At 46.0% G+C, this 15,000-nt stretch overlaps 1 protein-coding gene across 1 annotated transcript in view; it reads left to right on the top strand.

The window, feature by feature from the left end:
* The first annotated feature begins 52 nt into the window (after window positions 1-52).
* Window positions 53-15,000, top strand: part of zeb2a (zinc finger E-box binding homeobox 2a) — a 16,235-nt gene continuing 1,287 nt past the window's right edge. The window contains exons 1-6 of the mRNA XM_030429523.1: window positions 53-287; window positions 436-650; window positions 3,778-3,886; window positions 5,223-7,135; window positions 8,922-9,102; window positions 13,030-15,000. The exon at window positions 13,030-15,000 is cut by the window's right edge and continues 1,287 nt beyond it. Coding sequence (XP_030285383.1) covers window positions 53-287; window positions 436-650; window positions 3,778-3,886; window positions 5,223-7,135; window positions 8,922-9,102; window positions 13,030-13,646 — 3,270 coding nt within the window. The 3' untranslated portion in view covers window positions 13,647-15,000. The remainder of the gene's footprint in view (window positions 288-435; window positions 651-3,777; window positions 3,887-5,222; window positions 7,136-8,921; window positions 9,103-13,029) is intronic.

The raw sequence follows: 15,000 nt of genomic DNA on the forward strand, positions 1-15,000 counted from the left end.
ATAATCACATATAATCAAACACGCTGCCTGGACGACCTGTACAAGCAGAAACATGACGCTGACATCACTTCCTGTTTGTTTCCTGTCTTCAGTGAAGCGACTGGACGGCGTCTCCGAGCTGGACGAGTACTTCCTGAAACGTAAACTGGAGGAGGGCGACGGTCACCCGGCAACCATCGCCGAGTACCTGCAGCGCAGCGACACCGCCATCATTTACCCAGAAGCCCCAGAGGAGGTGACACGACTGGGAACGCCGGAGGCCATCGGACAGGACGAGAGCGAGCACGGTGAGTCGCACAGGAAGCACGAGGAGACTTTGTGTGTTTAGAAAGTTCATTTTAAAGAATGTACGAGGGCTCCGAAACTGTTCAGACAATAAAGTCATAAGTCCACTTCCTGTTGCCCTGACCTTTGACCCCTCCTCTCTCTCTGCAGACCTGCTGTCCGGCACACCTGACGACTTCGCCCAGCTGCTCACCTGTCCATACTGCGACCGCGGCTACAAGCGCCTGACGTCTCTGAAGGAACACATCAAATATCGCCACGAGAAGAACGAGGAGATCTTCAGCTGCCCGCTGTGTGCCGACACCTTCAGCCACCGCACGCAGCTGGAGCGTCACATGACCACGCACAAGCCCACCAGAGACCAGGTGAGACACACCTGGACCCACGGCGCCGACACTGACCTCCTCACATGCCAGTATTCATCCCAGACTTCACTCAGCGCTGAGCATCAATACATTTCACCGTTATTGTCTTCGTTCATGCTTCAGTCGTTTGGTGAATAAACTGTTAGATGACGTGTTCTTGTTGCCTGGAGAACCATTTAAGCTGAACCAGTATCGGACCTCAGACGGAACCGACGACAAGCCTTTGTGTCTATTAATGGATCAGTAACTTCGTCCAAACATCACTCATTGGCTGTTGTCGGCTCTGGGCCGGGCATAGAAGAAACTTAGATGAGTTTAAAGTCGTGTTCCTGCAACACTGTCGGACTGGAACCAGTGTCGGACCAACAAGGTGGCTCGAACGTTCGCTGGTTCTGGTGGTTCTGGTGGTTCTGGCTGCTAAAGGAAGCAGGAAATTAACATTGTTTGTCACTTTTACCGACATTTTAGAAGCTAAACTTTTCATCTGAAAACCAAAAAAACAAACCGATCCGAGAAATAAACAGCAGCTCCTGTAGTCTGTTCAGCTCGGAAGAGGATTAAGGACTCATCGTCCCTCCCAGTCCTCCCAGTCCTCCCAGTCCTTCCAGTCCTTCCAGTCCACCCAGTCCTCCCAGTCCTCCCAGTCAACCCAGTCCTCCCGGTCCTCCCAGTCCTCCCAGTCCTTCCAGTCCTCCCAGTCCACCCAGTCCTCCCAGTCCTTCTAGTCCTTCCAGTCCACCCAGTCCTCCCAGTCCTCCCAGTCCTTCCAGTCCTCCCAGTCCTCCCAGTCCTTCCAGTCCTTCTAGTCCTTCCAGTCCACCCAGTCCTCCCAGTCCTCCCAGTCAACCCAGTCCTCCCGGTCCTCCCAGTCCTCCCAGTCCTTCCAGTCCTCCCAGTCCACCCAGTCCTCCCAGTCCACCCAGTCCATCCAGTCCTCCCGGTCCTCCCAGTCCTCTCAGTCCTCTCAGTCCTCCCAGTCCTTCCAGTCCTCCCAGTGCAGCCAGTCCTCCCAGTCCTTCCAGTCCTTCCAGTCCTCCCAGTCCTCCCAGTCCTCCCAGTCCACCCAGTCCTTCCAGTCCATCCAGTCCTCCCAGTCATCCCAGTCCTTCCAGTCCTCCCAGTCCTCCCAGTCCTCTCAGTCCTCCCAGTGCAGCCAGTCCTCCCAGTCCTTCCAGTCCACCCAGTCAACCCAGTCCTCCCAGTCCTTCCAGTCCTCCCAGTCCTCCCAGTCCTTCCAGTCCTTCTAGTCCTTCCAGTCCACCCAGTCCTCCCAGTCCTCCCAGTCCACCCAGTCCTCCCAGTCCTCTCAGTCCTCTCAGTCCTTCTGGTCCACCCAGTCCTCCCAGTCCTTCCAGTCCACCCAGTCCTCCCAGTCCACCTAGTCCTCCCAGTCCTTCCAGTCCTTCCGGTCCACCCAGTCCTCCCAGTCCTCCCAGTCCTTCCAATCCTTCCAGTCCTCCCAGTCCTCCCAGTCCTTCCAGTCCTCCCAGTCCTCCCAGTCCTCCCAGTCTGACCATTAGCATCTCGTCTCATTTGTAGCCTCCGTGATGTTTTCAGCCTGTTGAAATCTTAATCTGTCCTCCTGTATGTTGCCGTGGCGGCGTGGCGCTCGTCAGCAGCTGTGTTCCCGCCCCCTCGCTGAGTGCTTCACGCGGGGGATGTTGGAGCGTATTAACGTCCTCGGGCCATCTGAGTTTTTACATCAGCTGTTGGAACAGAGAGTGGAACAGATTTGATTAGAAATTAAACACTAATAAAGACACACAGACCTCTTCTGCTTTAATCTGAATATTTCACATTGTGTCGTCCTCGGCGGCGTCGAACACAGTCGGGGGTGTTAAATAATCTAATAATAAGCTGCTGCTGAATGTTTCCTGCACACGCCTGTTTGCTGCCGCTCACCATCCAAAACTCACATTAGAGTCGGTAACTAAGCAGTGAATCATTCAATTTTCCAATTACGCTGTGATCATAATGAGATTTCCTGAGTTAAGCCCGGCAGCCTCAGACCTCCTCAGATCACGTCTCCTGTACCTGACCCCCCCGCCCCCCTGGACCCGCAGCAGATGGTCTTTTCCCCGCTGCTTTAAACTATCATAATCCCCAAATGACTTTAAGTGCCTGTTTATTTGTGTACCTCCTCCCAGTTAGACTGTTAAAGAGAGACCGTCAGGACTTACTGTGGAAACACGGCGGACGGCGAGCCCAGTCGACCAGAAAGCAGGAAGCAGATCTGCTGTGTCAGCAGAAAAATCTGTCTGATTGTTCTTTAATCCACAAATCAGTTTCACTACTTCACTAAAGTGTCGAACACGAGCTGCCGAAAGTGTTTCAAAGACAGTGTCGGTCAGTTTCCTGCTGATAGAATTTGAGGATTTGCGTCTTTTCTTAGAGAAGAAAATGAAGAAGAGAAAGTTTCAGTTTTCTCTTCTACCTCAGGTTCTTAATGAAACGGGCCGTCTGGTTCCACATTAAGTTCTTTCTTTACTTTTGTACAAACCATCTCATCTGTCTGGGTCGGATCGTTTAATGTGAAGATTTGCTGCTTTTCTTTGTCACTTCTGACAGTAAATGAAGAGTTTCTGATGGAGACATTTAAAGGCGTCACGATGAGAAACTGTGATCAGCATTTTATTTGTGTAATATTCTGACATTTGATTGACTGAATGATTCATAGATCAATCGTGATCAGAAGCGCTGGTTGTGCCGTGCTGCACTTTGAGTTTTTTCTCGATTCTCACATCGTTTATTTGGTTTGAAATCTTTTTAACCATTTTATTCCAGTTAGAGAAGAAGAAGTGGTTCTTGTTCTTATCTGGTGTGGGATGTTTCAGTCCCCCCGCCTGTTTGTGTTTGTTTATCTGCGTATTTGCATGTGAATGTTGGGAATGCACCTACAGACAGACTGTTACCTCTGAACAAAGTCAGCCCACAGCGTTTCTCAGAACGCTGCAGATGAAAAGAGAAGAAGAGTCTCTGTCACGATCAGATCTGCTTCACTAAATACTATTAAACTTCCCCGTCAGCTTCTTGTGTTCCACAGTCTCGTTGTAATCGTCTTCCCTCTGTGCTCAGCGACTCCCACTCATCCTCATCACATTCTAACTGTTTGTTTCTGTGTCTGCAGCCGCCGCTGCTCAACGAAGGAGCTGGAAACCGCAAGTTCAAATGCAGCGAGTGTGGAAAAGCCTTCAAATACAAACATCACCTGAAGGAGCATCTTCGTATTCACAGCGGTGAGTCGTCACTGTCTGATCAGTAATAATCTTCCTGAATGACTCATGACATTTTCTGAAGAGTCAGTCGACCCGTTTCAGATCAGAGCTCAACACAAACACACTCAGAACGTTTCTTTGAATTAACAAACTGATTTTATCCATCTGAGTATGTTTTCCATTATAGCAGCAACACTAATCCTGAGCAGCTACATGAATGATTCATACTCACACATTTATGTCAAGTCACTCTTCTGTAGATAAATATTGATCTGACTGACTGAGGCTGAAACTGCCACATAAAAGTAGGAAAGGAAATAAACTATAAAGGGGAAAAAATGTAATATATGAAGAAAAATATGTGTGTATAGAGCTGCAGCAAACTATTTTATTGTTGATTAATATGTCGATTAAATGCTGCATTAACTGATTATTTGTTTGGTTTGATAAATGTCAGAAAGTGATGTAAAATGTTGAGCAGTGTTTTGTCCTCAACCCAAAGATCTTCAGTTTATTTCATAGAGGAGGAAAGAAACCAGAAAATATTCACATCTAACATTTTTTTTCTTCTTAAAATTACTCAAATCAGTTTTCAAAGTGATTCATGAAATAGTTGAAAACTAATCAGCTAATTGTTGAAGCTCTAAAAAATAGTTAAAAATGTCTGAGATTATATTTAAATGTGTTAATTTACCCAAACTGAAGATTAAAGATAAACTTGTAAATATTCAGTTTGAGGAGTGAAACCATCTGATCTGTTGAGGAACGAGTGTTTAGTTTATTTTCTATGAAATGTTAAAAAACTGTCAAATCACTTCTTTTTTTTTTTTTTGTGGAACCAAAAATATGAAAATAAAATATTCACATCTAATAAGCTGGAATCAGAAATGTTTTTAACACCGATTATCAAAATATTTGCCGATTAATTTAGTAGTTGACAACTAATGAGTTGAATGCAGATTATTTATTTGATTATTTATTTGACGGATGATATTTTGTTAGTCACAAATATACAGATAAAGGTAAAAAATAAATCTCAATCTGTCACTGCAATTAGAAGCTAAAAACCAACGTTACAATAACAAAACAAACAGACTCAGACTCTACTTGCTAGCATCGTTATGCTAGCAGCTCTTTGGTCATAAACCAAAGAAATGTTGACCTGATGACGGCGCTGGATGAAAAGTCATGATGATTTGAAGGATCCAATAGAAAAAAGCCTGACTGTGGAAATGTGGACAAAAATGTAGCCTCACATAATCAACTGATTCTAATCACAGAGTCAAGTAAAATCTGCCAACACAATAAAACTACATTAATTTGAGTGTAGATAATAATGACTGGTGCTGTGTTGCAGGCGAGAAGCCCTACGAGTGCTCCAACTGTAAGAAGCGGTTCTCCCACTCCGGATCCTACAGCTCCCACATCAGCAGTAAGAAGTGCATCGGCCTGATCGCCGTCAATGGACGAGTCCGCAACGGAAACAAGCCTGGCTCCTCCCCCAACTCCACGACCTCATCGCCTGGAAGCCCCGCCCTCGCCCAGCTCCGCCACAAACTGGAAAATGGGCGACCGCTCGGCCCTCCAGACCAGCAGGGGCAGCTTGACATCAAAGCCGAGCCGATGGACTTCAACGAGTACCGGCTGCTGATGGCCTCACAGCATGGGTTCGGAGCAGCAGGGGTCTACTTGAATGGCCGGGGTGGGAGTCCGCTGAGTATCCACAGCTCCTCCCAGAGCCCCCATCAACATCTTGGAGGCCTGGGGCTGGACCTCCCCCTGCTGGGATACCCAGGGGCTTTTGGGAACAACCTGAGTGAGGTGCAGAAGGTGCTTCAGATCGTGGACAACACGGTGTTCAGGCAGAAGATGGACGGGAACCCAGAGGAGATCTCCAAGCTCAGGGCCTACATGAAGGAGCTGGGCGCCCAGATGGAGGAGCAGAAGCTGGCTGGCCTACAGGTGGGGGGTCATGGCAGCCCCACAAAGAGCATCATCGACTACACGCTGGAGAAGGTCAATGAGGCCAAGAGTCTGATAGACGAGTCCAAGAGGCAGGTGGACGTAAAGAAGGAGAAGCCAAACCACTCAACTGATCTCAGCGGTGAGGAGAAATCCCACGATGGACAGAACAGTTTCCTGTCCTTCTCCTGCCAGTACTGCAAGGAGACGTTCGCGGGGCCCATCCCACTGCATCAACATGAGCGCTACCTGTGCAAAATGAACGAGGAGATCAAGGCGGTCCTGCAGCCGGCTGAGAGCAGTCCTGTTGGCCGCCAGGGGGCTATGGCATCTGAGCTGACCACTAATGAGCGAGCCACCAGCCCCATCAACCCCTTCAAGGACCACGTGTCAGTGCTCAAGGCCTACTTTGCCATGAACACTGAGCCCAACTCAGAGGAACTGCTCAAGATTTCAATTGCTGTCGGCCTTCCTCAAGAGTTTGTCAAGGAGTGGTTCGCCCAGTGGAAGAACCAAAACCAACATGGAGGCAGTCTGAGGAAAAAGTCTCCGCCTCCTGACCGTGGTGAACTTGGCATCAACCACAGCTTGAGCCGGTCACCGATGTCACTTCCTGCTGTAGATTTACACGGAGGCTTCACTAATGGTGACGCCTCCCACAGATTCATAAAGGCCAACCAGTTTACAGCCAATAGGCAGACAACAGGGGACAAACCACACGACCCCTTGGACCACTTGAGGAGCAACACACCGTCACCCCTCAACCTTTCCTCAACTTCCTCCAAAAACTCTCAGAGCAGCTCTTACACTCCAAACAGCCTGGCCTCTGAGGATGCACACGGGGATATACCTCTGGATCTGTCGCTGCCCAAACACATGGCGCAGAGGCTCATCTCTGTGGGAGAGAAGCGACCCAGACCCAATGGTTTCATCTTTGAGCGCAACGGCGAGGCTCATGGTCGAGAGCATTTGTCCGGGCCCTTAGATTTGGTCAACATCAAGAAGGAGATTCTGGGCTCTGATGGTGGAGGGAACTCTGTCCACCAGCTGGAGAAAAGCACCAGTCCCATCTTTGGGATTAATCCCTTCACCGGCGGTCCCGTCTACACCTCTCTGCCGCCTCATGGAGCGTTTCCTCCACCTACCTTCATGTCTCCTGCCCAGGCCTCCATCCCCGGTCTCAGGCCCTACCCAGGCCTCGACCCCATGAGCTTCCTGCCTCACATGGCCTACACCTACGCCACCGGGGCGGCCACATTCGCTGAAATGCAACAGAGGAGAAAGTATCAGCGGAAACCAGGTTTCCAGGTAAGACTGCCCAACAATCCATTTCCTTATCTGCCCATTCAATGGAACAGGAAGTGCTACTATATTGAGGTTGTGTTCCAACTGAATGTTTTAATTAATTGACATACATCATGCAGGGAAGCAGGAAGGACTGTATCTAGAAATCTTGACTTGCTGATCATGTTGCCGTTAGCAGGAGGGCATACAACAAAATCCATAGGCTTGTGTGTTTTGGTTCTTAGTCGCTGTTCTGCAGCTTTTGATCATATCATGCGATCATTGTCAGCAGGTGAAGGTTCCCAATTGTCTCTTTCATACCAGCTTCTGTTTCTGGTATTTTCTGCCTACATGGTGGTTTATGATGGGCACCTGACCACCTGCCCGACGATGCCACCATTAAGTACTATTTTCAAGATCATTAGTCAACTTTCGACCCTCACATTTAGGCCAGCAATGGCAAGAAGTTAGTCCAACTCCATCTGCTGAGGAAGACAGTGTGGAATGATCAAAAGCAGCAGTTCCAGAACAGATGCTACCCTCACATACAAAGTTGTACCAGAGACGTTCATTTTTCCCACATACCACATGCAGCCCATAACATGGCCACAATCTGGTCCAGTTCATTTCTATTCTGGTGGGCTGGATCTGGCCCAGTTCAGGTTTACTCAGTTCACTCTTGGCTGACACGTGACAGATCTGGCAACCAGGAGTGGACGGCACAGGATCTGTATGTGGGCTGGATGTGTGGTGTAGGCCACAACAATTTTGCTATCTGGGTTGGACCTTGTGTTGAAATTGTTTGGTCAAAGGTGGAATGAATGGGATTTCTTGGTTGTGGTTTGTAAACACATAATCCTCTCAGGCTCCTGTAGGATGCATGCTCGTGGTGCTACGATCTGGCACCTGGTCACTATGTTCTCATAAAGTCTAGCCCTCACATCCCGTGTGCAGATGTTTTCTAAAGGTTGACGTCCAGAAATGTCCTAAACATGTCAAAATCAGTTTTCTACACCAGGGTTGAGACCGAGAGCAACGTCAACAACCTGTTTTTTTTAATCTTCCTAAATAATATACATTTAGTTTTCCTTTTAATAATCAATATTATACAGGGCAATATATGTATACATTATATGTGTGGGAAACACTATATTGGATAGGCTACATTTAGACAGTCCAGGTTTAAAATGCTCAGGGTTTGATATTAAATCAATTGAAGCCTCTTTTTACACCGTATTTTTAAAAAAAAAAATCTAGAGAGCACCACAGCAAGTGACGGTTCAAGTCGGACTCATACCTGGACATTATTACAGTCCCAGCCCGGGTAGTTTGGGTCGGGTACACATGTTTTACTGTAGATACATGCACCTCTAGACACTTCAGGTAGGTCTTAATGATAACTGAGAGGACAGTCTTACTCATTCTGCCTTTAGGTGAATAGTTCAGTTTCAACAGCCGTCCGTGTGATGAGATTCTCACTTTTTCAGTTCTGTTTCTTCCTTCTTGTTTCTCGGGGGAATTGACACAATTCGGTCCAGTGACAAATCACAAAACTTTGCTCACCTGTTCTCCGTCTTTATCTATAAACAAACTCCCAACATTTCACTCATACCTCCTCCTGCCACACATCCCCCCTCTTTTTTAAGTGTCTCCTGGATGAAGGGGACTTACCCAGGTTGGGCCTTTAAGCCCTGTCCAGACTTGGGATCACGGAGGCGGTGGGGGGTGGGAGCAGAAGGTGTCTCTGCGTGTGAAGTCGACAGGTGTGGGATTATCAGACGTATTGAAACGATCTGTGCTTGTGTCTCAGGGGGAGCTGCTGGACGGGACGGCGGACTATCTGTCAGGCCTGGACGACCTGACAGACAGCGATTCGCTGCTCTCCAGGAAGAAGATTAAGAAGACTGAAAGTGGTATGTACGCGTGTGACTTGTGCGACAAAACATTCCAGAAGACCAGTTCCCTCCTAAGACACAAATATGAGCACACAGGTATATATAACATTTGGACACTTCTTTTTTACCCCAGCCCCGATGCTTTGTGCCCTCTCCCTTCATATCTCATGTCTACAGAGTTTTGTTTCATTCTCTCCTTTTTGTTTTGACTTCAGTCACGTAGCTCCCCCACTTGTAGTTTTTTCTTTTTCTCTGCCGCTCTTTTTTCTGTTTTGTTCTCTGTAAACCATGGCCTTTAACATGTTCCTTTCTTTTCAGCGGGGGGTAGGGATCATTTAATATGGAGAGGATTACATAAACATGCAGCGCCCCAAATATAGGCAACATGTTCTGCGGCATCTCATTCACACTGTGATGTGTTTGTGTAGAGAGACGGAGGAGGAGGAGGAGGAGGAGGAGGAGGAGGAGGAGGAGGAGGAGGTGTGCATGTTCGCATGTGTTGCTGTTTGTGCATGTGTGTGTGTGTGTGTGTGTGTGTGTGTGTGTGTGTGTGTGTGTGCGCTGTGGCTGTACGGGAAGATCAAAAGGAAATATTCATTACAGCAGAGAGATGGTCCATTTCTTCCACTTCTGAACTGGAAACAAACAGTTTGTGATATGAATACAGCAGTAAACATCTCACAGTTCAACTATCTGTCAGCCATTTAATATTGAAACATGGAGGTACGTCAGATACAGCAAACATGAAATGGATGTTATTAACACATCGGTGAGAGTTGATTTATTATCAGGTCCACAGTCACAGATATTATTCTTCTTTTCTTTCTGTTCTGACGTTCAGGAAACAGTTTTTGATTTGTTAACATGAATCATCATAAAAGTCTGGTAGAAACCACAGACAGGTCACAGAGTGCTCGTCCCTTTAAATCCAAACATGTCAGGTTAAATATGGAGGAACTGTGAATGTCAAGATATAGTTTAAATTCCTGCATGTTGACTACAAACAACAAATTATTTAGACAGCATTTCGATTTGAATCAAATCTTTGTTAGGTGGGTTAAATTTAATGTTTGGACAGTTTTCCCTTATTTATTTATTTTTTTTAAAATTAACATTAAAAAAATCTGAGCACAAATAAACCTGAAGCATTATTTTCAACATTCAACCAAAAGACTCCCTCTTTAAAGCCCCGTCACATGTTTCATATGAATCACTCTGCAGTAAAACGTTGTGTGGGTTTAAGTTTCTTTTACTCATTTTTCTCTTGACTTGACTGATTTTACCTGAGAGCCGACATTTTAGAATCAGAACATGTCGGGCTGAAATCACATTTTCCTCTTGAATTCTCTTTACTGGAACTTTCTGATGCATCTTTGCATAAATTAACCGAATCTGATCTATAAAAATAAAATTAGTGTTTTTTCCAATGAAGTTTGGTAGAAACCACAAACATTTAATTACAGCTCAGTGACTGCAACTAAATTCATAACAGATGATGTTCCATTTTTCTCATAATTTTCTTTATTTACTCCGGTTCTGACCCATCCAGGAATCAAAACTTTCTTATTCACCTCAGTTTAAAATCCAGGCACAAATAAAACTGAATCATTCTTTAAAAACTACAATTAGTGTTTTTTTCAGTGAAGTTTGGCACAAACCACAAAGTAACCAACAGAAAGATGCCGATCTTTTACAGCTGCTTTCATGTCAGCAGGCGCACGAATCATGAAAAACATCTTTGGGTCAAACTTTGTGTGGATTTATGTTTCTTAATCTCTTTATGTTCTTTTATTATTATATTATATTCTTATTTTCTGATGCACCTCAGGACAAATAAACCAAATCTGACTGGGACGGTAAAACTTGTTTTTTTTTTATTGAGTTTGGTAGAAATCCCAAATAGATGATCGTACCGACTGTCCTGAAAATATCAGGCTGATAAAAATCTTTTTTTTCACTGAAGTTTGATTCAAACAACAAATCATTTAAAGTTTTTTAATTTATGTTCTGTTGTTGGGACATTCTGATTTGTCTTTGAATAAATCAATCTGAGTGTTTAAAATTAGTGTTTTTCCAGTGAAGTTTGGTACAAACCTTTTTAAAGTTTACTTTCTTAATTTATGATCTGTCACTGCAACTTTTTGATGCGTCTCGGCATAAATCAACCGAAACCGGTCTGTAAAATTAAATTGAGTGTTTTTTGAATGGAGTTTGGTAGAAAGCACAAACATGCTGTTACCTGAGCAGCGTCCTGTTTAAAGAGCTGTGACCTGTTCTACCTTCGTCTCTTTCACTCAGTTGCATCATCTGTCGTTCATGTCGCCCCCCCGCCCACCCCGTCACTCAGAGCAGGAATCCACCGTCTCGGTTATTTTAGCTGCACCGTGTGTGTGTGTGTGTGTGTGTGTGTGTGTGTGTGTGTGTGTGTGTGTGAGTGTGTGTGTGTGTGTGTGTGTGTTACAGTGAAGTATGCCAGCTATGGTGGATGTTTCAGGCGTTCCAGGTCTATTTGTAGCTACGATCTGCCTGCATGTGTGTTTGTGTGGAGCTGTGCATGTTAGTGCGTGTTTTTCCTTGCATGTGTGTGTTTTACTGAGTGAGTGTGTGTGTGTGTGTGTGTGTGTGTGTTGGCGGTGCCCGGGTGAAGCTGTGTTTTTGGTGCATGTGTGCGTAGGACGTGTGTTTGGACGGCGTTCAGCCTGTCGGTTGGCAGCAGACTGAAGCATCCTGTTCAGAGTCAGATGGAAGAAATTTCCGCTCGTATGGAGTTTGTAGTAAATTCAGGAGTGTGTGTGTGTGTGTGCGTGTGTGTGTGTGTGCGTGTGTGTGTGTGTGTGTGTGTGTCAGGAGGTAGGGGGGCGGAGTTATGGCTGTGAAGGATCCCTGCTCCTCCTCAGGTTGAAATCTGTTAATGTGATGTCATCAGCCCGTCGCAGGTTCATGTTGCTCGTGGCATCCCGCCTCGCCTTAGCATCGCCGTGGCAACAGATGGACGGTAGCCAGGAGTCTTATTTTGGATCCGACAGGAAGTCAGCGAGACAATGTGTTTAAATCATTTAGAAGCTTCCTGAAGTTTGTACATCAGAATTTAAATTAAGATTAGAAACAGCTTCATACACAACATCCAGATCAAACAGACCAATCATGTGTCCCCTAACAGAATCACAGCCAATCAGCTCAGAGAGTTCCACTTTTATTTAATTTCTATGAAGTCTGAGCGTGATTTTGGCTCACAGATGTTTTCTGCAGCAGAGTTATAAAGAGAAGACAAAGACAAACATGGTTCATTATTATTATCTGACAGGATTCTTTACTAGTGTAACTTATATTATATTCCTACATTTTGTTTACGTTATGTTCTTACGTTAACGTTATGAGTTAAATTAACTCTCCATTGACTTTTGGTCCTTTGTTGCTCCTCATGCTCCACCTGACTTCCTCCTTTGCTGCTGCGATAACCACTCCGGCCTGTAGAGGTCACCACCTGACCGCTAACGCTAACACTGGTTGTAATAAGCTGCATTCACAGTCGACCTTTATGTCCGTTTTCTGATGAGGACAAGCTGAAGGAAAGTCAAACGTTTAGGAAAATGCATCCAGAAAATGTTAATAATTTAAAATCAATAATTTAAGTTCCATTGATCAAATCGTATTCTAGTAAAGTGTGTTGTCTGAACGTAATAAACTCTGCTCACACATCTAGTTTATTCACATGACACCAGGTGATGTAAGCGAGCGTCCGGCTCTCTGTACTCAGGTGTGACGCAGCTGCAGCGGCTCAGGTGTCACTTCCTGTTTCACTCACTATGACATCATCACATCAGCAGCTCAGGGTTCAGCTGCACACACAGAAACACTCACAGACCAGATGTTGAACATGACGGTGTGAAGTCGTCCTCGTGTGTCTGCTGCCTGTTTGTTGTCGTGAGTCAGCTGATGTGTCTTCTTCTTCTTCTGTCTCTGCTGTGCGCTCACGTCTTCCTGGCGCTGACCGTCCTCCTCCTGTGTGTTGTGTCTCTGCAGGGAAGCGTCCTCACCAGTGTCAGATCTGTAAGAAGGCCTTCAAACACAAACACCATCTCATCGAACACTCGCGCCTCCACTCCGGAGAGAAACCTTACCAGTGCGACAAGTGCGGGAAGCGTTTCTCTCACTCGGGCTCGTACTCGCAGCACATGAACCACCGATACTCGTACTGCAAGAGGGAGGCGGAGGAGCGCGAGGCGGCCGAGAGGGAGGCCAGGGACAAGGGAGGAGGAGGCGTGGTGGTCGGGGGCATGGAGCCCACCGAGCTGCTGATGCGGAGGGCCTACCTGCAGGGGCTGGGGCCGCTCGGGTACTCGGACCCCGAGGACCAGCAGGAGGACGGCGGCGGAGGCGGTACGATCCTGAGAGACGGCAGCGAGGGAGGAGGACAGGAGGAGAGGGAAGTGGACAAAAAGACGTACGAGGAGGTGACAGACAGACAGGAGGCAAGTTTCAGGGAAGGAGAGGAGGAAGAGGAGGAGGAGGAGGAAGAAGGTGACAGCAGGAGCCAGATGGACTCGACGAGGGACGACAAGGGCAAAGACACGACGCAGCTGATGGACGAGAGCTCACGAGAAGGGAAGACAGACAGCAAGTCGGACCAGGACGACTGATCCGCAGACTAATTTAAAAAAGCTTTCAAACATTTGTCACGTTGGCTTGATTCAGAAGGATGCTTTTATTTTGAAGGGACTGTACACTAATTATCAGGGGTGTCAAAAAAAATGGACTTTTATTTGTTCTGACTTCTGATTTCCCTCGTGAGACACACACACGTACATCACACAGGTGTGTTTCACCTGACAGCAGACCAACGTGTTTTAAATCATGACCTTTGATTTATCAGATTCTGTCAATTCAAACAGTTCTTTGACAATTTAAGATCATTTTGTGAAGATTATTTGAACTTTTATGAACCTAAACCTTTTAAATGATAATTCTGGGACTTGCTTCTGTAAGTTTCTGAACAACAATCGAGCTTCATGGCGTCGCTCCGTTCTCATACAAACACAGACTGAGATGAGAATCATTTTCCATCTTATTTGACTGAAGCTAATTCTTCACCGTTAGCTTCCGGGCTACACCGCCTTTCTACACAGCTGATGCTAACGTTCGCTAGCAGGAATTGTTGTTGTTAAACTACTGAGATCACAGCAGTTGTGGACAAAATCTTTAATTGTATGATTCTAAAATAAATCCTGGTTTCTAGCAGCTCATTGTTGATGCTAAACATGCTGCTAGCTGTGTCTGAATTCCTTCACAGCTTCTGATACAGATACAGTGATCTCAGTGATGCTAATGTTCGTTAGCTTACAGCTTCAGGGATCCATCAGGCTCCAGAGGCTGTTGTGAGTGGGCAGCTAGCAAATTAGTAGTTAGCTTTCCAGCTAACGTAACTCACTAACCAATCCTGCAAGAATTTAAAATGAGACAATTTGCAAGGAAAATACTAAATTTGACCAGAAGGTTTTATCTGAAATACATCTGATCAACAAGACACAATTAGAAATATGACTGATTAGCACTAGCATGTTCCTAGCGAGTGGCTAGCGAGGCAGTGGTTAGCTCTCCAGCTAGTGTAATTCACACAACATTAGCTTACTGAAATGAAAGATTTAGCTTTTTCCCTCATGTGTTTATCCAACAAACTGATTTTGATCTGATTTCAGAGATTATAACAGTTATTTTGACTAATAAGAGAGAAAACCTTGAAGCGCAGTCTCCTAAAATCACTCCGATGGCAGGTGAAGCTGGTAAATCAGAGGTCACGGTTGTAATCGGTGACACAAAATGAAACACGATGATATTTTAATGAGCGACTGCAGAGAGGAGCGGCTCCTCTCCACCTCTGATACTTCAGCCACAGTCTCTAACCGGAGATGCAACTCGATGACGGCCAGCGTCCGCGTCATGAAGCTGGGTGGGATTGTTTAAAAATCCACATTATGCAAAAAATAAAAAATGAAA

The sequence above is a fragment of the Sparus aurata genome, chromosome 9, assembly GCF_900880675.1.
Source record: "Sparus aurata chromosome 9, fSpaAur1.1, whole genome shotgun sequence".
Classification (NCBI taxonomy): Eukaryota; Metazoa; Chordata; class Actinopteri; order Spariformes; family Sparidae; genus Sparus; species Sparus aurata.